The 27,456-nt window shown below is 51.2% G+C and overlaps 1 protein-coding gene across 2 annotated transcripts in view; it reads right to left on the bottom strand.

Annotated features, from left to right (window-relative positions):
- Positions 1–25,672, bottom strand: part of TGM2 (transglutaminase 2) — a 33,179-nt gene extending 7,507 nt beyond the window's left edge. Inside the window, exons 1-10 of one of the 2 annotated variants that reach the window (XM_063112946.1) lie at positions 25,518–25,672; positions 22,327–22,506; positions 17,400–17,642; positions 13,804–13,922; positions 11,177–11,305; positions 9,948–10,125; positions 5,853–5,988; positions 5,057–5,160; positions 3,243–3,485; positions 1,459–1,731 (exon numbers count right to left, since the gene is read on the bottom strand). In XM_063112946.1, the coding sequence (XP_062969016.1) occupies positions 1,459–1,731; positions 3,243–3,485; positions 5,057–5,160; positions 5,853–5,988; positions 9,948–10,125; positions 11,177–11,305; positions 13,804–13,922; positions 17,400–17,642; positions 22,327–22,506; positions 25,518–25,527 (1,615 nt within the window). In that variant the 5' untranslated portion in view covers positions 25,528–25,672. The remainder of the gene's footprint in view (positions 1–1,458; positions 1,732–3,242; positions 3,486–5,056; positions 5,161–5,852; positions 5,989–9,947; positions 10,126–11,176; positions 11,306–13,803; positions 13,923–17,399; positions 17,643–22,326; positions 22,507–25,517) is intronic. The other variant, XM_063112953.1, reaches the window with a different exon arrangement.
- Between the last annotated feature and the right edge of the window lie 1,784 nt (positions 25,673–27,456).

Below are 27,456 nucleotides of genomic sequence, written 5' to 3' on the forward strand. Positions count from 1 at the left end.
GGGTCAAGAGTCAAGGCGGAGGTAACAGAGGAGAGGAAGCAGTACTGGTTTGACAGGCAGGGGTAGGGGAAGGGGAGTACAGCAGACTTTGTAAACACGGAACATGTCCTGCCCTGGGGTATGATCGCCCTGGCTCCAGGGCATTGAGTGCCTACCGTGTGCACAGCCTGTTACCCCCTGCACAATCCTACACTGTCAGATCATAACCCCACATGCATGATGGGGACACTGGGGTGAGGGAGGTGGCCATTTGCCTGTGTAACACAGCACGTGGGACCCTCCCCTCGGAAGCCCCAGGGACAATGCTCTGTCTGATCATGCTGTCCCTCAGTGGACAGCTGGTGACTTACTTTACAGCTCCCAGGTCCCCTCCCAGCTCCAAGACCCCTGCATCTCCTCATGTCTGCAGGAGAAAATGGGATCAGGCTGCAGGGGGACGGGAGACCTGGGCTCGAGTCCTGGCTTTGTGCCGTCTCATGACATGACCTGAGAGCCTAAAAATCATTTTAGGAAGAAATCCAGGCACAGTGACAAAGCCAGGTAGCAAAAGAGACCAAGAGACAATGACTGTGCAGGCTTCCAGCCTGGAATCCTGAGCAACAAGGCCTCTGCCCAGGGCTCAGGGCTGGGTTGTCTAATGACACTATTTCACAGGGAATGGGGTCGGCCTAACAGGGAAGCCAGGCCAGGCACTGTGGCCATTTGAGAGGAGAAGGTCAAGGCCAGGAGGAAGACACTTCTACTGCAGAGGCTGGGACATTTTCACTTATCACTATAAGAGCTGTCCTGTCCAATATGGCAGCTTCTGGCCACATGCAGTTACTTAAATAAAATTAAAACTTTAGTTCTGCAGTTGCACTAGACACATTTCAAGGGCTCAGTAGCCACGTGGAGCTAGTGGCTACTGTACCGGACAGTGTAGATACAGAACGTCATCATCACAGAAAGTTCTATGGGCAGCACACGTCTAGAGTCTCTCCTCTGGGGCTGAAAGCAGCAGAGGAATAGGAGAGGTTCTCTAAGGGGTCACAGGGAGAGACCTTGGAGAGGAGCTTGAGGGGAAAGGAATTAGCTGGAAGAGGGGAGCAGAGGATCTGGGAAAGCACTGGGGGTCATGAGAAGATGAGGTGAAACAAAATAGTACAGTCACTGAGATGACAGCTTCAAATCTCAGTCCTGTCACTTCCTAACTGTGTGACCCCATGAAAGTTACTTAACCTCTCTGTGCCTCCGTCTCCTCATTTGGAAAATAGGGACAATGATAGAATCCACCTCCCACTTTTATTATAAGAATCAAATGGGGTGATATTTACACAGTGCTTAAGACAGGGCCTGACCCAGAGTCCATGCTATGTAAGGTGTTTGTAAGGTAAAATCACACGTGATAAGTGCTCAGGGCACTACCTAGCTCGTGGTCAATTGGTGCTCAATAAATGCTCCAGAAGCACAGGGCCTTACCAGAGAAGGGCTCCAGGGAAAGATTGAGCAAGTCCTTGGTGCCACACTCAGGCCCCAGGACCCCATTGTAGCTCACAGTGCGGGCACAGAGCAGGAGGCGGCAGGCACGATCCTCAGCGGTGTTGTTGGTGATGTGGGCAAAGACGTCAAAGTCACTGCCGATGTTCATGCTCTGGCCCACGCGGATCCGCATGGCCACCCCCGTCTCCTCCTTCTCAGCCAGTTTGTTCAGGTGGTTGGCCTTCGTGAAGGCTTCCCTCTCCTCTGGGGACCCTGTAGGGATGAGAAGAGAGCCCCAATCACAGCTGGAATAGGATCAGCGGGCAGAGGGCTGGGACAGGGCAAGCTGGCTTCTCAGAGTCCTGGTGACTCATGGCAGTCCTGAAGGAGCCCCTTCTCCACATTTCTGTGCCAGGAGGAGGAAAGAGTACTTTATTTACTTTCCACAAATGAACTCCTATACATCCCTCAAGACCCAGCCCCAAATGACCTCTCCTCCAGGGAGCTTCACTGACCACTCCTTTCCAAGGAGTTTTGTTTTGTTCATGTGCTTAAGCCCTTGAGCTGTTTGAGGGCTAAGACCGTGTTTTACTTATTTTTATGTCATCCCCAGTGCCTATAACAGTGCTTGGTGCATACTAGGCACAAATACAATGCAAAGTTTCTCACCTCCAAGCATTTGCACAGGGATTACTTCTACCTGCAATCTTTTCCCTGCCCTTCTCTACTGTATGTGTTCTCTGGTGGGAATGACTGTCCTCTTCTTTACATTCACTTTACTTCTCTCCTATGATCCTTTTATTTTTTCCCAGTGTTGGTGGGTGCATATCTATTTCTTCAGTCAAATCATCAGCTCTAGACCTTTCAAAGGCCGGGGAAAGCATCTTTTCCTTCTGTTTTATCCTTTCCAGACAGAGGATGGCCATGAAATACCCAAGCCTCAGTCAGCCCTGGGAAGTCAGTGGGGGTCACACCAGGGCAGGGACCATGGTTTCTCAGTCTCTGTGAGCTCCGCTGTGCCTGGCGACACATAGATGCTTCTAAAATATCTATTGTATTAAATCAGTTATTGGATGTACTCAAATCCAATTTTTGAAAATAAACCAAGTCCTTTTTTCCTCTACTGGTTTAACATCAGTAGCAGAAAGATGCATCTCCTTGTGTCTGATTGAACTCATTATGTTATCTTTACGCTTCTGTTGGTCCATTTCTCTTTGATTTAACCCTTTCCCACACACCTTCATGCTCACTCCCCCAGGTTTATATCAAATACTGCAAAAATAAACACTGAAAAGTTCCAGGAAATTCTCCTCCATGGCCTCTCTAGTACAAATACATTGCAATAAAAAAGTATGAAATTGCTCACCTGTAGTTTCAGGTCACACTACTGATAAATACTGTTAATAAACAATATGATCTACAACATGAACATTATTGACTTTTCTGTAAGATGCATGCCTCTGCTATCTAACAGCTATCCCCCTTCAGTTTTATGAAGAGTCAAACCAACCAAAAAAGTGAAACTTAAAAACTGAATTGACTCCTTTTGTGGAATATAGAATTCTTTTCCTAAATGAATAATCCTCTACTACCATCCCCCAATGTATTTGCGCTTGTTTCTAAGGAATTTCTTAAAACAGAGTGGAATTTACAGGTCATTGTTATATGCATGCTGCCAATTAAAAAACACACACACACATATACACAAGCCTACTGCTGGGCTGGTAAAATGGGGTGCTTATCTGCAAGGCCGTGTTAAAGGCTCTGAGAGAGCAGGCACCTACCCTCTGGGTATTTGTAGGTGTGGGTGATGTCCTCCCGATCATCGCGGCCCACGCTCTTAGTGCTGATCTTCAGCCCCACAACCAGGGAATGGTTGACGGATTTGTGCATGGACCCGTCATCCTGCTGGATCCAGTCCACCACATCAGCGTTGACCTCGGCAAAGACAAAAGGTGCGTCGTACTTGGTGCTGAGGTCACCCTCTTTGATGGCACGTACTGGAACCGGGCCACAGCAGTATGTCCCTGGTTGGAGTAGGAGGAGGGAGAGATGGGCCTGGGATAGGGGGGCACCCTCCAAAACCCTCCACAATCCAACCACACATAGCAAAAAATCTTGAGACCATGCAGCCATTTGACTCAGGTGCTCCATTTCTAGGATGGCACCATAGGGTGAGGGTCCAGAACAAGAACTCTGGAGCCTACCTTTTAGGGTTCAAATCTCAGCTCAGCCTAAATAGTTGTGTGACTTGGGACTAGTCATGAACTTCTCCAAGCTGCAGTTTCAGGTGGGGCTAATACCGGATCTACCTAATGAGGACTCGCGAGTTCTAGATGTAAAGCTCTTAGCATATACTAAATGCTATGCAAGTATTTGATAAATAAAATACGCATCCTGCGGAAATTAAGGAGCCAAGCAGCAGGCAGTGTTAGAAAGGAGGTCATCTGCCCTGTTTACTGCTCATACTGAGAGGTGAAGTCAGTGCCCATCTCAGCAGGTGTGTGTTGACTGAACGAACGAGCACACCTGAAGTTCATCTCAGTGTGGTTTACAGCCGCCTCACACTGTCTGCAGACTTCCATGTCAAGGACAAGATGCTGGGCAGATATCTTCCAGCACATCCATGTGATGGAACATAGTAACGTCAAATTAAAATTCAAATCACAGAAAACCATCTGATGAAGAAATGCTAACGATACCCTGACAAGTGGTCAGAAATGCGAAAAAAGGCTACCTGCAGCTGGAATTCCTAAACCTGCATCCCTGGACCCCCAAGACGCCACCAACAGAATTCAGGGGTCCATGAACTTGGGTGGGAAAAAAAATGACATCTTTATTTTCACTATACTTTGATAGCACTTCCTTCAATTGCAAAAGCAGGCAGCAAACCGCAGAAGCCCTAGGAGCACTCGTGACCTGTCACTCACAGGAACCACAGCTGTTTTCATATCACTTCTAGCTGTCACAGATAACAGGATATGTCATTATGCTCATCTCTACCATTATATTATGGAACTTACCAGCCCGACACTGGATCTCCTTAAATAAAGAAGCATATATTGTATCATAAATTTATTTTTAAAAACTTTTGATAACTATATTTTAGTGTAATTGCTCTTCTTTGTAATCCTATGCATTATAGTCTATGCATTTAAAAATATTCTGAGAAAGGGTCCATGTCATTTACCAAATTTTGCTTTGGCGTGCTCTCCTCTCTGTCTCTCTAACACACTATATATATCACACACACACACACATATACACACATGTAAACGTATAATTTGGAATTACTGGAAGCTGTGTGTGAATGTTAATGATGCTTATTTTTGGGGAAAAGGATGAAGATACTATTTGATGTTTTTCTTTGTGCTTCTCCGTATTTTCCATGTTCCACAATGCACATGAGTTGCTTTTCTTATTATAAAAGGAGCATCCTATGAAAATACAAGTGAGGTCCCCCACCTCGTGTGGACCAGTCAGTGGTCTTTGGGTGGGAATCCCAGCTCTGCTACTGCCCATCCTAGAAATGAGTGAGTCACTTTAACTCTCTGGGCCTCGGGTTCCTCAGGTGGGTCACGGGGCCATGCCCACCTACCTTCGCTCTTCTCCTGGGGCGTTGGGTCAAGGGCCTGCCACCCCTCGTACCCTGGCTGCAGGTCTGGCCTGGTCATCCACGACTCCACCCAGCAGTGGAAGTTCCTGGTGGGGAAACAAAGCAGAATATTGGCAACATTCATTGTCACCTCCTGCAGGCAGGCTACCCCTGCATGTCACACATATGCACACTCACCTTGTCCTAAGCTGAACACAGCAGGGCCACACATTCCTCCTGCTCTTGCTCCTGTGGGCCCATCCTAGCAGCACCTCCCTGCCAGGCGCTCACCCCTATACCTGGGGCCCTTCTCACCTCCTCTTTCACTCCACTCCCCTTTCAATGGCTCCCAAGTCTGGCTGATTTGACCTCTTAATTTCTTGGCTCCATCCCTTCCTTTCCAGGCCCCCAGACCCTGCCCTGGTTCAGGCCTCATCACCACCCACCTGGACCACACCCTAGTCCCTGCCTCCTACCTCTCCCCCTCTAGCGCTCCTGGTCCACAGTCATTAGCACAGCCTTCTCCCACTCTGAGGCCTTGAGTGACAACCCACCGACTTCAGAATCGAGCCCAGGCTCCCTAACTTGGCATTCCAGACTCCCAACTACCTTTTCCCTGATGCCCCTCCATGCATAGTGGCTGACTTTCCCTCTTCAAGCCCTGTTTCCCCCTGCCCAAACACTGCTCAACTCTTAAGGTACAATTCAAATGTGACCTCTCCCCCAAGAAGCCTTCCCAGATTTCCTCTCCATGGGGCCCTCTGCACTGGGCCCTGGCCCCACCTGGGCCCCACCTCACCAGATCATCTCACTCTTGTCACCCTGGATCTCCCCAAACTCATTGCGGAAGTACTCGATGAGCAGGTTGCTGTTCTGGTCATGGGCCGAGTTATAATTGGTCACCACACGGGTAGGGATGCCGAGGCACCGCAGCACTGTCGACAGAGGGAAGAGGGGTCAGGTGACACGCTGAGGCCCTGGGAATATCTGCTCTGCTCTGGGCCTGCACATGCCCCGTCTGTACCCCAGGGAGCACTGTACCCAGTGTCCAAGTGGTGAGGGTGTATACCAGCCCTTCTTGCCTGGACAATGTCACCACCTTGCAGGTCATCCCATGTCCACTCTGGCTCCCTCACATCCCAGCTGCCAGAGGAGACTCTAAAATGCAAATCTGACATCAATACTTCTCTGATAAACCTTCAATGGCTCCCCACGGCTCTTGAGGTGAAGACCAGAACCCTGACCATGGCCCTTGGCCGGCAGGGTCTGGCCCCTGACCACCTCCTTACACACTCTGCTCCAGCCACACTGGCCTCCAGCACTCCATGCTCTCACCAGCCTCGGGGCAGTGGCATATTTTGTTTCCTCCACCAGGAAGTCCTCCCTGCCACGTTTTGGTTACCCCATCCTTTGCATTCACAGCATGACTGGGCATTCATCATCGTTCCCAATGTACGGGCAAGTGCTAGTTCTTCAACTATTCATTTGAGGACAGTGAAGGATCTGTCTTATGTTACAGCCCCAGAGCCCAGCACAGGCCTGGCATAGACTGTTTTGTCAAATGGGATGAAAGAAGGGATGAAGGAGGGAGGGAAGCTGTGAATGAATGACTGAATCCCCCTGAGGTGGGGATTCAGAGTGAGAAGCAAACAGCAGAGCAGGCAGAAGAGGGGACAGAGGCTGGAAAACCCAGCTGCTTCCAGCTGTGTGACGTGGGGCCAGTCCCTTCACCTATCTGGGCCTAGTTTTCTTCTCTAGGTGCATTCATAGCACAGCTGGGGGTTCATCATCAATCCCAACATCTGTGAATGTAAAGTACGTGACCTATAAGCAAGGTCACAGGACAGGTCAGGGTCCTCAGACTTGTTGCGGGAGCCCTGCATTCATGCCAGAGCACTGTGACTGGGAAAAGGGCCGATGTCACAATAACAGGTTAAAAGGAGACAGGATCTTGACTGGCCTACTAACCGAGCTCAACTCTGCCAGGCAAAGAGCTCAGGGGAGGGAGGAAGCCCCGGCACCGATCTTGCCCACATGGTGGTTCTGGGTCCCCCTGGCAGATGGAATTACGAGTGCTTTTCCTCCCTCATTTTTTTATTGTGCATTTTCTGTATGTTGTAAAAGTAACAGATTTTTAGGGTAGGATAAAGAAAGTAAATATCTAAAGGGTGAAACAAAACAAAAAGCCCTAGTAAATGGAACCTATAGGATTTCTGTTTTACTTTCAGTCTTGACTGAAGATGAGTCTCTGGGATGGGGGAAGGAGCAGGAATGTGACCTTTGCTCTCCGCCCACCATCAGCCAGGGCCAGAACTTCCTGAATGGTTCTGGATTCTGGTCAGGAGACAACACGTGGGTGCTGGGAGGAGGGAGGAAGAGCTATGACCTCTACCTCTTGCTGGTTCCTGTGCCCCTGATGCCTGGGCAGGGCCAGATCTGCTGCCATCCTCAGCAAAGGCTGGTGTCCTAACCCAGGTCTTGTCCTGCCATGTGACGAGCCTCACGATATAGACTGGAGGCTTGGGGAGGCCCATCTTTGCTGCCCAAGGAGCCAGGCACCACTCCTGACTCAGGGATGGTGTCTCGGGAGGTCTCACTGTCACAGTCTAAGGTCAGGAGGCTGCCCCAGAACTGGGCACACCTGGCTCAGAGCCTGGCTGTGCCACTCACCAGCTGTGTGACCTTGGGCAAAGCACTCCCCCTCTCTGAGCCTCCATTTCCTCCTCTGTAAGAGGAGCTAATAATAGCAGCTTGTCGGGATGCTGTGATGATTCAGAGAGAGGTGGTAGATGTGAGCAGAGTTTCCTCTGCCCAGTGCCCAGGATGCGTACTGAGGAGGTACTTGGGAACAGCAAAGTGTGCCACAGTTCCATCATGGCAAAGTCTGTCCGGTAAGTGTTGGCTGACTCATTTTCTCATTGAGAAAATGCCCTGGGATCAGGCTGAGAAGGCTTCCCTCGGAAACCCCCAAAGCCAAGCCTAACCTGACCAGAGAATGTGCTAAGTGACATCGCCCTGGTCCTAAGAGCTCCCTATGAATTAGGTATCACCATCATCTCTATTTTATGGGTTAGGAAACTGAGGCTTGGAGATATCAGTCCTCCTGCCCAAGTACACCCAGGGGTTAGAGGCAGAGATGGGATTCAAATCCAGGCAGTCCAGCTCCAGAGTCCACGGACAGATCAATATGCCATTTGGCTTTCTATAGCAACCCTGTGGCTAAGGTGGTCAGACAGCCCCTCATCTGACCAACTTTTCCCTAGCTCCATCACACACCAGGCCTGGGAAGAGGCTGCAGGGACCTGGGCACAACCCCAGCCTTATGGAGAGAACAGTCGAGGGCAAGATCTACTGCCAAACCTTCAGGTGGCCACAGCCCAGGGTGACAAAGGCATCTGCAGGTGAGCCTAAGAACTCAGGCCGTGAATTATGCGGTTTTTCCAGGAAAACTCATGGGATTCTCTGAGAAGATGTGCTTTATGCCTCTCAGAGGAAACACTCTGGGATGGGGGAGTTTCCACAAGAAAGGGGAATTCAGAGGTCACAAGGGACCAGGCAATCACAGGCAGAGGGACAGGAGAGGGCAGCGGGAGGAGGGGAGCAAGGACAGCCTAGCTGGGAACCCAGCCTGCCAGGGTAGAGGACATGCCAGGGGGCCTCTCAGGGACCTTTCCTCGGGCCCCAAGCACTGGTTTCAGAGTCAGAAACTCTGGGTACCCCAGATAAGCCTCTAAGATTTCCTGAGCCTACTACTACTACTACTAATAAGGAGCAGTACAGTATAAGTATTTGCTGTTACGTGCCTGAAATCATTTTAAACTCCTCACATGTATTAACTCATTTAATCTCACAACTATCCTAGTATAAAGGTACTATTTGAGCATCCCAAATCCAAAAATCAAAAATCTGAAATGCTCCAAAATAGCACTCGAAAAGTTTAGGATTTGGGAGCATTTCAGATTTCAGAGATTTAGATATGAGATGCTTAATTGGTAAGTATAATGCAAATATTCCAAAATAAAAAAAAAAATCTGAAACCCCAAACACTTCCGGTCCCAAGCATTTTGGATAAGGGATACTTAACCTGTATTATTCCCATTTTACATATAATGGAACTGAGGCTCAGAGGAGTTAAGTAATTTACCCAAGGACACACAGCTGGTAAGAAGCAGAGCTGGGATTTGAACTCAGGCCTTGACCCCAGAGTCTATGTTCTTAAGTAGTATATGATGTTAACCCATTCTCATAAGCACCATCATTAATCTTGGAACAATTATCAACATTTTCTGGGCTTAAGTTTTCAAGATTTTTTTTTAGATTTATTTTACTTTTTTGGTTTCAAATTGCATTATTTTTCCCCTCTACATTTTAAAATGTGCCTTCTCTTTCCTGACATTGATGGTATTACCATTACTATCAAGTTATTAGCAGTTAATATTTGCTGAGAGCTACACTGGGGTCAGGTTCTGTGCTGGGCACCTTTATGTCATACTCAGCCTGGAAGGTAGGTCTTATTGTTGTACCCATTTTACAGATGAAGAAACTGAGGTTCAGAAAGAAGTCATTTGCTCAAGGTCACAGAGCAAGTGAGTGGGAGAGTGGGAATTAACTCAGGCGTGCCTGGCTCCGGAGCCCATGTTCTCATCCCTGAGCCCACACCACCTGCCAAATGATATTCCTTGATCCTAACAACCACCTGAGGGGTAGTTGTCAGAAAAAAGACCAGAGAGGGGTGGCCACCAGCTCCAGGCCACAAGGTGCATTGATAGCATAGGTGACAGAGGCAGGACCAGAACTGGGGTCTCCTGATCCCCATCCTGGTGCCTCCCTCCCAGGGTTCATGGAGGCTGAGGGCAGGCTCCAGACGCTCCCCACATCCCAGGGCGCAACTCACCTGTGCAGGCCACGGCGGCGAAGACCCAGCACTGGCCGTACTTGACACGCTGGCAGCTGTACTTCTTCCAGCGCCTCAGGATGTCCACGCTACCGATCCAGAACATAGGGCTGACACCGTCCCCGTAGTTGTTGTCCCAGCGTCCCAGCAGCACACCCTGGTCATCATTGCAGTTGACCTGCAACCAGTGGGACATCGTGGGAGACTGAGCCTGGGGAGAGGGTGACGGCTGTGCCAGGGTGAGCCCAAGTCCAGTGCGTGGTGGAAGGCAGGGAAGGGAGCTCCAGGATGAGGGAAGAGCAGGTGCGCAGGTGCCATGGTGTGACCCACTGGGGTATGTAGGGGCTGGTTGGGAGCTGGAGCTTGGGGTGTGGGAGGGAGACAGGGGAACGGGGAAGGTGAAGAGGGGTCAAGATCATGAATCTGTCCAGGGAGCAAAGGCTGTTAGGGAGTGACACAGTGTGATCTGAGTTTTACAAAGACCTGCTCAGGGCTCCACCCATATGGCATCATTTGCCCCAAACTCCCATTACCTCAAGAATAAAATCCAGCCACCTGATGTGGCCCACAGGGCCCTATGTAGCCTGGCCCCTCCCCAGCTCTGCAGCTCCTCCTGCACCCCACTCCCCCTTGCTCACTGTGCTCCAGACACACTGGCCCCTTCTGTTCCTCAAACCTGCCAAAGTTGTTCCCAAAGCTTTGCATGGCTGCACCCTCTACCTGGAATGCCCTCTCCTGGTGACTATATCAGCTCAGGGGTCACCACCTTCGGGATGGCCCCCAGCCCGTCACTGAAGTTAGGCCCTGCAGTCAAACACTCTCACATCTCACATCAATTACTTATGATTGCGCACTTGTTCACGTGATATTTTCGTTAATGTCTGCCTCCTCTCATTGCCCACTAGAATGTAAGCTCTGTGAAGTTAGAGACCATATATGACTTGTACTGGGCTGTATTCCCAGTGCATAGGACACTTGAAAGGACATAGGTGGCACTTGATAAATATTTGCTGAATGAATGAATTGCTTTTGGAGATGACATGGCATTGCCCTCATTTGTGTAAATCGTGTCTTTCCAAGTACAAACTTCCTTTGCTAAGACCTACCCATCTCCTGAGTCCCCCCACCATGCCCACCACAGAGCATGGCCGGTCTTATCACAGAGATGGAGGAGCCTGCTGGGGCCTGTTGTGGACCCTGACCCTGGGTGGTCCCTGCCACTCACTCACCATGCCGCTCACCACCCGGCCCACATAGATCGGGCTGCTGCGGCGGGAGCAGTCGCGGCTGGCGTTTTTCAGGAACTTGGGGTTGATATCCAAAAGCATCAGGCAGATGTCCAGAATCCCGTCTTCAAACTGTGTCAGAGGAAACAAGAGGAGAAAGAGGGAGCTGAGAAGCCACCTCTTCCAGGAAGTCTGCAGGCCCTCCCTACTCCATCTTGCACAGCAAACTAGGAGGCTCTGGCAGAGTTGCCAAATCTCTGTGACACCAGCTTCTCCTGGCCCACGAGTGTGGTGGGACAATGACCAAAAACGTCATGAGTGTGTGAAAAGGAGGAGGGGATACACCTGCATCGAGGTTCTGGCTGGGGAGACCTGGGAATTTGGAGTAGAGCTCACAAAAGTGGGGAGCCCAGTGCCCCTGGGGCTTCCTTCCCCTCAGGATTGCCTTAGGCCCTGTCACTGCCCCTTCCCCTGGCTGCTGAGTCAAATCTCCCACTTGCCCTAAGGCCTAATTCATCCTGAAGAGCCGATGACCATCCCCCTGTCCCCTTGACACAGCCCACGTGCTGCTCTGATTGGAACAGAGGTAGATGTAAAGATATAAATCCAATCCTATCACTCCTCTGTTTTCACTGCCCCCAGTGTAAAATCTAGACTTCTCCCTGTGGCCTGCAAGGCCCACCATGATCTGAGCCCCACCGTCTCTTTAATCTCATCTCCTGCCCACACTCATGCTGCCTAGGCTCACTGCCTCAGGGCCTCTGCACTTGCTATTTCATCTGCTTGGAATGCTCTTCCTGCCACTCTGTGTGACTCTCACTTTTTCTTCCTTGCAATTCAGATGTTATCTTTATCAAAAACAGGACCCCCTCCTTGTCCCCTTCCACTGGACCACCCATCTGACATCTGCAGGGACTCTCCTATCTGCCCCTGCTCACATCTTTGTGGTCCTGTCCTGGACCAGGCTTTGTCACAGGTCTCCCTCCAAGCTGCAGAATGACCCTCCATGGCTTGAACCCTTTTGTAGCCCCCTACTGCCATCAGCCTGCCGTTCAGAGCTGTTCACAACCTGGACACCACTGACGTCTTCCACCTCATCTCTTGGGGCTCATTTATACACAAAGTACTCCTCAGCTACAACATACCTCTCAGACACAACATAAACTCTCCCACCTCCAGGCTTTCACTCATGTGGTTCCCTTTGTCTAGTATGTGGTGTACCCACCTCCTTATGCTGCAAACTCCTGCTTGTTCTTAGAAGCCCAGCTCAGCTGGTCTCTACTTCAAGAAGTCCTTCCTGATCCCCATGAGCTGTTATTCCTTCCCTCCTCTAGGTCTTATCATCCTGGATTGTGATCACTTCCAGAAGCATTGTAAGGGCCCTCTCTGATAGCCTAGCACAAGCCTGGATACAGAACAGGACCTTAGGAAATGAAAGGAAGGACTTGGCTTTGTTCTATTTCTCTGAAGAGAATAAAAAGCTCTGAGAAATAAGAGCTGATTCATTTTCTGATGTATTTGATGCGTCATGGTCACACCACCATTTCATTTACGTCCCACAGCAGGTTACAGGGCTGCTGGGCAGATATTTTTTGCAATAATTATCCCCAATATTCATATGAGAAAACTGTGGTCAGAGCCCCGAAACAGACAGGAGTACTTCCCAGGGCAGGACTCTCTAGACCTGAGCATTAAACCCTGACCCAGAGGCTGTTGGGAGAAGCCTCAAGCTGAACCCACCCCAGGAGGCCAATGCCCCCAACACAGCGGGAGGTTGAGGGGCCAGGGGATATGATGGTTCTTGCTTTATGAGTTTTCTCTACAGTCTCAAGAATTTTCATGGGAAGCTGGATGATAGATATAAGAGTACTGGTAGCTCAAGCTGTCTGGCTGGAGGATGAGAAACCACATGCAACTGAGATGAGCCACCCAGCTGAGTCCAACCAAACCCAGCTTAGACAGCCATGCCTGGATGACCCATAGATGTGTGAGAAATAGTAAGTGGTTGTTGTTTCTAGCCTCTATGTTTCAGACTTGTTTGTCACTCAGCAGTAGCTAACTGATACAACCAGATCAGTGGCTCTCAAAGTGTGGTCACTGGACCTGGGTTCACTATCACCTGGGAACTTATTAGAAATGCAAATTCTCACCCAGACATACTGAATCCAAAAATAGGGCTGGGGCCCAGCCATCTGAGTTTTAACCCTCTCTCCCAGTGATTTTGATGCACATTCAAGTTTGGGAACCACTGATCCAGATAATAGCTTAGAACCCCTTCTCAATACATGCCTAGCATGTAGTAGGCACCCTCCAAGTGCTGCCTATGATTTTGATATATGGCCTTAACTCTTCACTCTTTCTCCTCCCAGAATACCAACCAATTTCACAGCTCCTAAAGGCTCTCCTGATTCTTTCCCCACCTTGAATCCAGCACTGCTGCTTTTGCTATGTGACCTCAGGCCAGCTTCAGCCCTTCCTGAGCCTTTAGCCATTTCAGGGCCCTTGTATCCCTGACAGCATGGGGTGGGTGACTCTGCAACCCACTCATATCTTTGCAGCTTTGGCTGTCCAGACACAGACCCAGCACACAGGAGAACCTGAGATGGTTGTGGGGTAGGGTGGGGCCCTACCTGCCCAAAGTTCCAAGGTACGCTCTTGATAAACTTGGCTGAGCCCTGGTAGATAAAGCCGTGCTGGGTGAGGACGTACTCCTCCCGCTCCTCTTCTGAATCCAGGTACACAGCATCCGCTGTGGGCAGGAAGAAAAGGGCCTCAGCTCTGGGTCTGGTGGGGCCCAGGGTCCCTGCAAACCCGGCAGCCAGAGTGCCAACTCTCTGGGCCAAGCCAGCATCTCGGAGGTCTTTCTATCTTTTAATTTAAAAAATTAATCATTAATTAATAATCCCATGTCAATGGGATAAGGTGTTACCAGTTAGTGATGACAAAGGCTGCCGTTTATTCAACAGATGCCATGGGCCAGGGCTTGTGATAAATGTATGATGTGTATTAATTCATTTAATCTTCACAAGAGCCCTACAAGGAAGGAACACTTGAAAGCCTCATTTTAAAGATGGGAAAACTGATGCCAAAACAAGAGATAGAGGAGAACTGGCTGGACCAGGAGTCAGGAGACCCCTGTCCCTGCTCCTGATTTGCTGTGTAACCCTGGGCAGGACACTTGGACTTCTCTGCCCACCTCGACATCTCACTGTTAGCCCAAGAGTAAATTGTGTCTGTAGACCTGAAAGGTGTTTTGGAAACTAAAGCTGTGCACCAGCATGAGGAGTGAGCATGACGCAAGGTGGAGAATTCAGTGCCAGAGGGGAAGGCCAAGAAAGGTCACTGAGGTTCAGGGAAGGCAGGATACTGTTCAGCTTGGGGAGTCAGGGAGGACTCCCTGGAGGAGGTGGCATGTGAATACTGCCTTGATAAATGATTAAAGTTTATTTAGGTGGAGCCTGGCTGATGGCATTCTAAGCAGGCAGAGAGACCAAAGGTTTGGCTACTGCCAATGCACAGCACTTAGCTGCCTGTGGCTAATGAGGGGGTAAAAAGGGCCAAAGACGTTGGGGCCAGATGGCAGGAGCCCAAAGGTCAGACTGGCTTTATAGTCTCCACTTCATAGATGAAGAAACTGAGGCTGGGAAGGGGAAATCCAGAGCCACGTTGTGTCTCTGGGGGGACCTAGGCATTTTTGCTTCCATGAATTCCCTCCTCCATTAAAAAACAGATAAATAAATTTTAAGGCTGCATTGGCATAATGATGCCTATCTTAATATCACACATTAAAACATACTGTTGGACTTAAGTGTTCATTTTTTTCCTTCTGATTTCAAAAAAAGTTAAAACATTTTTGTGGGCCCCTAAAAGTATCATGGAACCCAGACATTGAGCCAAGTGTGTCTAATGGAGAAGTAGGCCTGGGAAAGCCTGTCCAGTTCCTATCGGATCTGGGCCTGGGGTGCAGCTGCCAGACCCTGGGACCCCAGGCCCGTCATGCCCATCTGCGGTGACCAGCAATCCCCACTTTTACTGCTGCAAGGAGAGCAAATGGGTAAATGGCAGAGCCTCTTGTAAATCTTGCTGCTAGACTCTGGAGATTGTGCAATAAAAATTAACCTTAAAGTAAATAAACTATGTGGCTGTGAACCAGCCAGGCAGTGTGGGAGAAAGAATAGAGGAGGAAGAAAAACCCATGGTGTTTTGTCATTGCAGTGAGAGTGTCAGCATTTGCCAACTTGTCCCCACCCCAGCTCAGGGAACCAGGACTGAGATGTCCCCCACTCAGGTCTCCATCTGGTAAAGATGGGGGAACTGAGGATGCACACTGGCACATAACTGGCACTAGATCATTCTGTCTTGGAGCTCAGGGACAGGAGGGTCCTGTTTCGCAGGCAGATCCAGCCCTTTCCCACCATCAGAGCGATTTCCTCCCCCAGTGCCCCTGCCCCCACCGGAGCCCAATTTCCTGCCTTCACATCACCCGCTCTGCCGCCTCCTCAAGGCTCCTCCCCGGGATGTAGGTCACTGAAGTCACTGTGCTGCTTGGATGACCGCCACCCCAACCCACAGGGTGAGGCAGAGCAAGAGGAAGGCAGACATCCCCCAGAACCACAAGCCCCGTTCCCTGAACTCTGAAAGCCTGTGGTGGCAGCAGCGAGGGCGGGACCACTGGCATGCTCCTGCTCCGTGGCACAGCTGCCAACTAGTTGCAACCCTCTGCAGCCAGACTAAAGTTCAAAACTAGCATACAGCATGGTCCAGCAAGGCCACTTTTGTCCTGGGAAATTGTTCCATGTGGCCATGGGGCACATGAGCAGGAGTGCTCTTGGGATACCCTCCCTGGGATAAGCCACTGGGGATAACCTCATGTGCATCGTAGGGGGCTGTACGAATGAACTGTCCACACGGGCAAAGTACTAGACAGTCTGGGCTCTTAAAAAGAATGGGCAGATGTTGCAAACCAATGTGGACAGATCTTTGAGATGTATTGTTGTGGGGAAAAAATGAAGTTGTAGGTGGATTATACTGTGGGATCCTTTTATGTTTGAGAGAGAGAGATCCATAATATACAGCCATTTCTCCAGGTACATACAGACGATTCTAAGGAAATGAGGTCCCCAAAGATGGTGTCCTCCAAGGAGGGGGAGTCAAAGGAGAGGCTGTTTCTCTGTAGCACATGAAGATTTTCTAAAGAGGGTGTTCTCAAGTCTTACTGTTATATAATTAGAAATAAAAGCCCCCCTATGCAAAAGAGAAAATTAAAAAGCTTTGTGCTCAAGTGGGTTATAAAATGCCTCAAAATGGAGGAAAAATAAAGCAGTGGCCCAGTCAGAAGGTGGTTGCCTGATGGTGGGGAGGCCAGAATTTCTGCCCCGGGCCCAGGCTTTGAGGAGGGACTTTCTGTTCCCAGGTCTCCGTGCTTTGCTAGGTCAGAGAAGGAAGGAAACAGATCAGGTTCAAATGCCTTATTAGTCAGATGGGGAAACTGAGGCCTGGGCAGGGGCCTCCCCCCTCCTGCTCAAGTCAGCCTTCACCTCTTCCAACCTCTTCCTGCTGGCTTTCCAGTTTTGTCCAGCATTGTCCACTTATTGAAGGAACTCTCAAAAGCCACTTAACTTCTCTGAGCCTCAGTTTCCTGTCTGTGAGACAGGAACGCTGACATCTCCCCCTTGGGATTGTTGGAAGGAACAAGTGAGATGGTGTCTAAGGAGGCAGCAGGTAACTAAACCGCTCCCACTCGCCTCTCCTGGTTCCCTATCCCTCCACCTCCCTCTCTCTCCCCTCCCCAAACCAGTCCAGATGAGGTTTAAAACAGGGCCCCACGATACACAGCCAGGACATGGTGCCCCGGCCCTGGGCATCAGCTGGGCACCCCATTCCTGATGTGGGGGCTCTGAAACCAAGACACCGCCACATCCCAGTTCACAGTGCTATGGGAACACATGGGCCTCAGACACAGGGGGGGGTCCCTTGGTAGCTGTGTGGCCTTGGGCAAGTCATTTTGCTTCTGTGACCTTGTCTCCTCATCCACAAATGGGGATAACAAGAGTACTCATGTAGTGAGCATTTTGTGAGGTGGGAGCACAGAGCTGGTGCAGGGGCCTCCCTCAGTCCACCCTGATGCCTCTTCTGCCCTGTCCCTCCCTCCCCTGGGGGCCTCCAAGGGTGGCTCCAGCCCTAACCGCTACCCACTCCCTCTGCCCATGGATGGAGTGCAGCCCACCTGGGCACCAGCTGTTGAAGAGTAGGGTGAAGTGGCCCAGCACGAAGCTGGAGCCCTGGTAGCCGGTGGAGGCCTCCAGGCTGAGGCGGTATAGGCCAATGGGGGCGTGGGCTGGGGTGCTGAGCTGCAGCGAGAGGACACCGTCCTGTTGGTCCACCATGGTGGCCGTCCAGGTACCCTCCTCCACAGCATCACGCAGAGGGAAGCGGGCCTTGGTTCCAGCCTCTTCGCTGGGGGCTGGTCCTGTGGAGGGAGAAAGCAGCTGCTGTGAACCAGGGGTAGGCAGGGCTGGCAGAGGCAGGGCACATATCTGGGTCCCATGACCGGGATTCCAGGTCCAGTTCCACCATTAACCATTGAAAGAACCTGGGCAAGAGGTTTCATCTCCCAGAGACTCGGTTTCCTCATCTGTGAAGTAGGAATCAGGACCCCAACTCTGTGGGGTGCTTTTTGTGGGGACACATGAAAAGCCACAGGCAAATAGTAGGTCCACAAGCAGAGAGATTGCTCCTGGGAGAGGGGACATGCAGTCTAGGGCAGAGTCTCAGCCACACTGCTCTGCCCTGCTGTGACTGTGGACAAGACCATCCCCCCTCTGGCCTCGGTTTGCCACCTGCAGCAGGGACAGGAATTAGGCAGGTGGTCCCCAAAGAGCTTAAATCTTTTACCTGCCAGCATCCTGCTTTCTTTTTTAGAGAAGGCAGCCCAGGCTCTGAGTGGGATGGAACCTTAGTCCTCTGAGAGCCCCTTGCTGTAGGTTACACAGGGTGCTGGCCGATCCAGCCTCCAGGGGTCTGTCTCCCCAGTGCCCTGTTGGCCTGGCAGCAACTCCACAGGCAGCTCGGAGATGCTGCTTGTAACCACTCCTCACCTCCCTACAGCCTTTTACACTTTATGAAGGACATCGGCACTTCCTGCTTCCTCTGAGACCCCTTGCACAGGTGAGAAAACTGAAGTTCAGAGGGAAGGGGGCCTCCCAAGGCTATCCCAGCAGTTTGTGGCAAAGTTAGCCTCTGCATCCAGGTCTTTAAACTCTTGACCGTCCTCCACAGTGCCCCCCCATTCCCCAAGAGGATGCTCCCTAATGGGGGTTTCAAAGGCACTGTGATGTGGAGGTGTCTCAAATGTGGCTGCTTTTCCAGGTGTGGTGAGGGCCCGGCCCACACAGGCAGGTCTGAGTCATGGGAAGGGTGAGGAGGGGCTGATCATTTTCTGGACATGGGTGGTGAAGAGGAGAAACAGAGAACGTTCTCTGCTCGGCTGGGTGGCTGCCTGGGAAGGTTTATTTTTATTCTTTCATCTCCCCCCTCTACAGCTCTGCCCATCCGCTGCTGACAATATTGGGGCCTGCTCACTGAGGGGCTCTGTCCCAGCCCCCAGAGCCCTCCTTCTTGCCTGACAGCCTCACCCATGCCCAGGCCCAAATATAACCATGAACTAACAGGCATGACACCAGTGCTGTCTGAGTGCCAGGAGCCGACTGGAAGCCTTTAAAAGTGTTCCTTGATTTCCAGAGCCGGCATTTGGGAGAGGAGCCGGGAGCTCTCAGCTGGGGTCTGAGAGCCACCCCGGGTCTGGCTCCCTGCCTCTACTCTTGAGTGCTGTGTGACCTGGGCCAAGTCACCAGGCCTCTCTAACCCACGGTTTTCTCATCAAAGAAGAAAACGGGCTTAGATAGACCACATGCCTGGGAGGGTCCAATTCCAGGTTTGAAATTGGCTCTGTAACCTTGGTCAAATTATTTAGCTTCAGTTCCTCAGTTTCCTCATCTGTAAGATGGGACCAATTGCAGTACCTCCTCATAAGGTTGTTGTGAGCCTTAAAGAAGATGAGGCCTATAAAGCACCTCACAAGGTGCCTGACGCATAGTAAGTGCTCAATAAATAATAGTTATTATTGTTTATGATTGTCACCACCGCCTCCCAGCACTGTTCAGAGGGTTCAGTGACAGAGTTCATAGAAAGCATTTAGAAAGTGACTAGGTCACTGTAACTATGCAGTAAATGTGAGCTATCCTTAGTGTCATCAAAAGGGACCATTAAAAATCTGAATTCTCAGGCCAAGTAACAGATTTTGAGGACTGGAGTGGAATGTAGAAATTGTCTAGTTCAATTGAATAACTTTACAGACACGGAAACTGAGGCTAAGAGGGGGTAAAGTTGGGGTGACCACACATCATGGTTTGCTCTGGACAGCCTCAGTTTATGCCTGTGGTCCTAGCATAATTATGAATGGCGCCCCTTTCATTCTCGGAAATGTCCCTGTTCGAACCATCAATTATCTGGTCACCGTGGTAATGGGCTGGGGCAGGTACCATAGCCACCGTCTCTGTTGACATACCACCCTCGGGACAGGTCAGGAAACACATTTCCCTTTCTTTCTATCTTGTGGCAGGTACACACACACACACACACACACACACACACACACACCCCTCTTCCAAGAGGCCCTGGAGGGTGGGGTGGGGGTGGGCTGTCCCATGGCTCCACCGCTGCCACTGATGTAAGCTGTTTTGCAAATTCCTTGGCTGTGGCCCCACATGGTACTCTTTGTGGGGCCAGGGGCACCACAGGGACCACTCTGGGCCCAAATGAACCTGGGGACTCAAGGGGTCTTGGACACTAACTATGCCAGACCATGGTGGTGCGTCTGGGGTGGGGTGGGTGAGAGGAACCTTCCAGAGTAAAGCCTTCTATTAGCCTCATAAAAGTTCTTTTCACTCCTTCAGGATGACCTCACTCCCACTCCCACCCACCCACGAGTCCTGCTCCCCCTCCCTTGGAGGGAAGCAGAGCTTTACACCCTTAACAAGGAAGATATTTGTCTAGTGTGGTCTATTGCCTGTAACGAAGTGCATCAGGTCTCAAACTGTCGGGAATGTGAGAGGTCATGTGACACACTCCATGCACTAAGTGACCTTTGTTAGTGCTCTCCCCTCTCTGGGCCTCAGTTTCCCATCACAAGCTAGAATGTTCTAATACAGAAGCACAGTCCCCAGTCCAGACATTGGGCTGGGCGCTGACCCAAGCCTGACCTGGATGTGGGGGGCCTGGCTTCCTGGCATTGTCCCTCAGGCTTCCCCTGCCCCTGGGAGGGTCTTGGTTGCCTGGACAGGGAAGCAGAGAGTGCCCAGAGATACAGGTCACCCTGTGGCTGCCCACAGGGGCTGTGGAAGTGACAGGTCAGACCGACAAAGGCTTGAGATAAGCTGGTAGAGACTGGAGAACAGAGATTAGCTGCTGGGGTAGAAAGGTCAGTTGCCCCACCCAACTCTGAACTTGGGGCCCTAATTACCTAACATTAAACTGTCCAGACAAATGGAGGAGAAAGAAGAAAAGGGACATCCCGAGAATGAAGGAAGAAAAAAGAAGCTGGGAAATCACAGGCTATCCAGGCTGGTAGCTCGTCTATCCTTCCATTTCACAGGGGAACAAACTGAGGACTGGCAGGCACTTGTGCTGGACAGGTAAATGTGCCTGCTGTAAGGTCATAGTGATGAAAAGCCTCAACTCTGGGGTCAAGGTTGGAAGCCTGCTGTGTCCATAACTCTCTGTGTGACCCACCTGGGCAAGCAAACGACTTGACTTTCTGAACCCATTTTCCCTTCTGCAGAATGGGTGCCCTTCATGCTTTCGAGCTGGGAGGATTCAGGAAGAGCATGCACACAGCAGGTGCTCCATAGAGGTGATATTCACCATCCCCAGCCTGACTCTTTTCAGGGCACTACACCCGGCCCTTAACTGTTGTGTACCCCAACCTTTCATTTTACAGAAGTGAAAGGGCACCCCTTGGCTCTGTTAGAAAGAGCCCTACGGGTGCTGGTGTGTGTGGGGGGTGCCCCTGGGTAATGTGTGTGTGTCTGCCAGGAGGGGAGGGCCAAGGAGGGAAGGGATGGAGGGGGTATCTGTGGCCAGCCTGCAGGCTCTATGATAAGCCTTATCAAACGGCCTCCCAGGTAAATACTGGCACAGCCAGGCAGCTGCAGCTCCTGCTTGCTGCACTCTCCATCCCCAGAGAACTCAGAAAGAGCTGGCCTTTCATACCCTTGGGCCAAAGTCCCAGCAAGGTGGCTCCTCCCTGACTTCTAGGGAGTGGTTCCCACCAGAAACCAGACAACTGATTTGGTATTCAAGGCCATTTTCCCAGGGATGGCCAACAAAGATTTGGTACTGGGCATCTGGGGCAGGGGGCTGGGGCCTCAATGTCCCTTCATTCATCCCTGGAGTCCCTGGAGCAAGACAAGTAATAGCTGCTAAGTCTACAGGGCATCCCCTCATGCTGGGCCCCTCTCACTTGACATTTCAGTTGTGTAGATGATAAAATTCAGGCTCAGAGAGGCTAAGTGACTTGCCCAAAGTCACACAGCAGGTAGGCAGCCCAGCCTGCACTGGAACCCAGGTCTCTCTGTCCAGCCCCTGAGCCCGAGGCAGCCTCCTGCCACTTTGAAAAGAAGCTGCCGGGACCCAAAAACTGCCCACCCAGAAGATTCTAGTGAGCTGGACTCTTTCTCCACCACCCAGACCCAACTTTGCCTGGCCTGGTTGCACGGATTTCAGGAAGGAGCTATTGAAAAAAGATTGAAAAGTTGTTATGATGTGGGGAAGAGCAGGCAGGATCTTGATTATCCTTTGTGGCAGAAAGCTGCCTTTTGTGATAATAGGTGACAATAGGTTTTTCAGGAGCCCAGGTGTCCAAGAGTACAGACTTGTTTATAAGACTGGGCAGTCTGGGGTGACATCTCTCCACTTCCTGGGTCTCAGTTCCCTCATCTGTAAAATGGGGCTAGTGACAGGTGGGAATCTCTCAGGGGACAAAGAAGTGAGGAGTCATCTGCCCTGTTCTCTGTCAGGGACAACGAAGCCCAGAATGGGCAGGTCGGGGTGGAGAGGAGGTGGTGCTGGTGGAGGAGGCGGTTGCCGGTACTCACCGGTTGCGACACTGAAGGTGAGACTGTCCACACTGGCCTCGTAGCTGCGGCCCTTGAAGTGCAGTGTCAGCCAGAAGGGCTGGCCCCGACGCACCACCAACCTCTCCCGGCACAGGTCAGCCGTGTGGTGGTCACGGCCGTTTGCCTCCAGCTCCAGGTCACATCTCTCCAGGTCCAGATCTATGGAAACAGCAGGAGAGGCATGGGCCATGGTGGCCTCCCTCAGCCAGCTGTGACCCCGGTGACCTACCTGAGCTCCCTGGATGTGAAGCCCTGTGCCCTCCTGTGAGCCAGTCCTCTCTAGATAATGGTGACCCTCTCCTTCCCCTGCCGGGCCCCCTGCCCTACCCCTGGTCACACAGGGGCTGGCCGGGGCCGAATCTCCCTAAGTCTTTTAATCACATGGTTGTGCCCATTGTGGCACACTCTGTCACCTCCCAGCTCTGTGACCTCCAGCAAGTCAGCTTTTCTGGGCCTTGGTTTCCTCTTCTGTCCACAGGTGAGGAACAGCAGGATCTACTCACAGGGCTGTTGTGCGCATTAAATGAACACTTGTACACTTAGCAAAACACTTAGCACAGTGCCTGATGCGTACTAGGTGCTTAATAAACACAAGTTATTGGAGGGTTCTTTTGGTTTAAACAGGTGCAGTACTTGGCATAGATTAATTACACAGGCTTTGCCTCCAGATCCAACTTTCAATTTACAGGAAATACAGAGGACTGAAGAACAGATTAAACACAGAACCAGGACACAGTCAACAAAATTCATACCGTGGGAAACTATAGGCAAAGGATCTGGTTTCTTTAACAAATAAATTGCAAGAAAAAAATGAAAAAAAAAAGTTGAAGGGAGAACCTATAAAGGGAAACTTAGACATTTCAACCCATTGTGATGTGTGGATCTTGATTTTTAAAAATGATTTAAAAACATTTATTTCCACACACATGAGACCACTGAACATTTAAACACTGATGGAATAATGGTGATATCAAGGAATTTTTATTAATTTGTTTATATCTAAACAAAGAGAGTCCTTATTCTTTAAAGACACACACTAAAATATTTACAGATGAAATGATGTGATGTTTGAGATTTGCTTCCAAATAATAGGGGAGGAGCCAGAGGCAGGAATAGCCAGGATTGGTGGTAGTTAGGACTGCATGATGAGCATGTAAGGATTTATTATACTAGTCTCTTTACTTTAATGTAGGTTCAATATTTCCCATAATGAAAGTTTTAAAAATGACAGGGGTTTTGGAATCTTCAGGACCTGGGTTTCAGTTTTGCTGTGCTGCTCGCTGTGTGATCCTGGGCAAGTGTCTCTCCCTCTCTGTGCCTCCTTCTGCAAAGCCTTAAAGGGCTGCCAGGAGGTCTACGAGAGGATGTTTGGGACAGACACCCTTCTCCAATGTCCATCCTAGGGCAGGAGCTTGATATATGAAATTTCTATTTATAGTTTCAGAGGAAGCTGAGGACCAGGGCAGGAGAAGGGTGACAGTGGGTCAGGGTCTGAGGAAAACACAAACTTCATAAACCATGGCAAGCCCAAGATAAAGATTGGAAAGCCCTTATGGTGAGGGGAGTGGGCAAGGCTGACTCTGAGAGTTGCAGGGCCATTGGAGAGCATGTGGTCCAACTGAGGCCTGGGCATGGGGGACAATGGTCCAGGTCCCCTGCCTCCTGCCATGGAATATCCCAAAAGTGAAGTGCAAAGTGCCTAGTGATGGCCACGGGCTTCCACGTGAATGCTCTCAACTTAAACCTCGCAACGACTTCACCTCCATAAATACTATTGCTAGCCCCATTTTGCAGAGGGAGACACTATGTCGCAAGTGGGATTTGAATCAGGGCTGTAGGATTCTGGAACCTGTGCTGGTAACAACCTCGCTGCAGCTCAGGGTTGCTCTCCATCTGCCCTCACTCCTCCTCCCCCACCTCCCATGTCCTGTGTTGTTCTCGAGCCTGGGAAGAGATAGTTCTGCACGTCTGAAGCATTAGACGTGATGATCCTGCTGTAATCACAGCAGGAGAGACCTTAGCTGGCCATAAGGAAAAACTTCCTGCTGGCCGGCTGGGGCGAGGAAATGTTGTTTTTGAAAACTTCAACCCCAGAAGGCTTAGCAGGAAAGAGGCCATTGTTGTCTCTCTGGAAGACCTTGGAGAAATGGTCAGTCCCTGGTCTGAAGGAGATGCGGCATTTTTTTTGTCTATTGTCTGAAGAAGGGTTTCCAGCAATCACGCCAGCTCCAAAGGTGCAGAAACATTAGGATCAAGAATCATAGGATTTATAGGATTTCTGCACTGACTAATGATCCAAGGTCTCCCAGGCCAGTGGGACGCCTGTTGGAAGTGGCCTCTGTGCCAGTGGGGCTGGGGGCTTGTTATAACTGGCATCACCAGGGTCTTCTAGCCCCACTGAGCCCCACTTTTGGGGACAGGGGTGAGGAACTGCATTGGGGATATGCGGTCACCTAGGTGACCAACACGTCACAGCATATTGGAAGGTGGGTCCCAGGGAGGGAGGTGACCAAGATCACACAGCAGGCCAAGCAGATCCATAGTTCCTCTCATCCATACCAAAGGCTGGCACTATTGTCCATATTCACAGGAGGGGAAACTGAGACTCAATAAATGTCCAAGGACTAGGGTTGCAGAACTTGAGGGCAGGAAAGGTCCTAAGAGAGCGTCCCTTCCCCATGCCCCCATAGGGTGCTGGAATCTCATCTCTGGCCCTGGGGGCCCAGGGCTCACAGCCAGGCTTGGCTTGCACCCCACCAGGGGAACTAACCAAAGCTAAGTGTTCTGAGGCCAGGCCAGCATCTGCTGCACAGCTCCACGTTTCCTGGCACACTGCAGGGACGCAGCCGCCACTAACGACTGAGCTCAAGTGACAATGGTGTGCCCCAACAGCACTTTACAGTTTACAGCACACCTTCGCTCCATTGCCTCATCCAATCCAGGGAGGCAGGGGTTAATGATTATGCCCTGGGGATGGGGAAACTGAGGCTCCAAGCAACATCTAGGCGCCTCCCACCCAGCCCAGACGCCTGTTGCTCTCCATATCTAGACTTCGGGATTGAGCCGCAGCCTGGTCCTGATTCCCCATTGTCCCCGCGGGACCACTGAGCCCAGGGAGGCAAGCCTGCCCGCGGCCCCTGAGCGGCGACCGCACTGACTCCGATACTCACCCTCGGCCATGGTCAGGCGGTGGCGGTGGCGGTGGCGGTGGCTCCTTCCACTGGCAGCGGGACCCTCCAAGTGCGGACCAGGGGCGGCGGGCACTGCGGGGGCCGCGCTCGCGGCGTTAACTTATAGCCCGCTTTGGGGCGGGCCGGGGGCGGGGCCGCGCCGGAAGGCCGGGACCAGGCCACCCACTGCCCCGTCTACGGCTCAGTCCGGGGCACACCAGGGAACAGGAAAGGCGGCCGGACAAGGGCGCCCCCTGGGGGAGCGGGCAGAGCGCAGGGCTGGGACAGCGTGGACCGGACACACAGACGCACCTGGACACACAGACGCACCTGGACACACAGTCAGACCTTAGGTCACGGACACCTGGACAGAAACACACACTCTGATACAGGCGTACAGAGCACCCTCAGACAGAAACACAATTGAACCAGGGCACACAGGCACAACCGGATGCACCAACATGGAATCAGTCAGGTGGAATTAGGGTTGGAGAACACATGCACACACACAAACTCAGATATGGACACATATGGAGCAGACCCAGACATAATCAGAGACACAGAGATGTGGACAAACAGATACACACATAGACACAGATACGCTCCGACAGGTACAGTAGACAAACCTGGACACTCAGAGACAGTGACATGCACACAAAATCGGATTTGAATCACAGAGACAGACCAGGCCATAGACACAGCCAGACCCATAGACAGGTACCCTCTAAGAACCACACACAGCCTCGGACACACAACTGAATGGGTGTCCAGATGCATCCAGCTCACATACATAGGCAGACATCACAAACACCAACACGCCACCGTCAGATGCGGACACAAAGTCAGATGGGGCACCCACAGACTCAAGAAGATGGGGGTACCCAGAGATGGGCACACCTGCAGACATGGGCTCAGGTACAGATGTGCAGACACACCCTCAAAGATAGGCACACCCTCACCCCTCCCTGTAGCAAAACCCAGGTAATCTTCCTATCTCATCCATCCCTCTGTCCATCTAATCATCCACCCATCTATCCCTTTCTCCCTCCCTCTCTTCTTCCTTCCATCTATCCATCTATTCATTCATCCCCTGACCTTCCTTGAGGGCCCACTGTGTGCCAAAAGGGAACGAAGCCAACCTTCCAGGGACCCACCCTCTGACCCCTCAAACCTGGCAGCCTCGGGGGCCCATCTCCCATCCTGGTACCTCCAGTCCCCTGGCCTCCTATGCTTTCTTTCCCACCATGATGCCTGAGCAGGGAGGGTCCTTGGAGAGACAGAGGCCTGTGGGTCTCCCCCAGCTCTTTTTCTGGAAAAAGTTCTACACCTATTGATGGATCTGGGCTGTAAAACTGGCCCTGGTCTCCATTCCAGTGTGACACATGGCACAGGGAATAAACCCATATTGCTTCGGTGTCTGTCTCCATGTCAAATAGGCTCTGCGTGATGTCTTAGTCAACAAATTTGTGAACACAGTGTTGAGCCCTGCTGACCTGTAAAATAGCCTCACAGGGAGGCCCTGTAGTTGCCGCATTTTACAGATGTTGCAGAAACAGTTCCCTGCAGCTAGTAAAAGCTCAGAGGGAAGAGCAGGGTGAGTGAATGTCAGTCAAGAGACCAGGGCTCAAGTTCCCATGCTGCCCCTGACTGTCTGTGTGACCACAGGCAGGTATTTTGGCTCTCCTGGCCTCAGTTTCCTCCTTTGCAAAATGGGGGCAAGAATCCCTCCCTCACAGGCCTGAGTAAGACTCAATCAAAATGACCAAGGTTGGGTGCCTTGTACGTGGTGAGTGCGCAATAACTGGGAAATACAAAGTGTCCCAGAATCTAGCCCTGAGGGACCTCAAAGAGAGACAAGAGGCATGAGGACAGTCAGTTTTGCAGAAGGAAGGCTGTTTCCACAAGTGTCAGCCCTGCCCACATTTAAGTGTGGATTTTG

The sequence above is a fragment of the Cynocephalus volans genome, chromosome 1 (assembly GCF_027409185.1).
Source record: "Cynocephalus volans isolate mCynVol1 chromosome 1, mCynVol1.pri, whole genome shotgun sequence".
Lineage (NCBI taxonomy): Eukaryota > Metazoa > Chordata > Mammalia > Dermoptera > Cynocephalidae > Cynocephalus > Cynocephalus volans.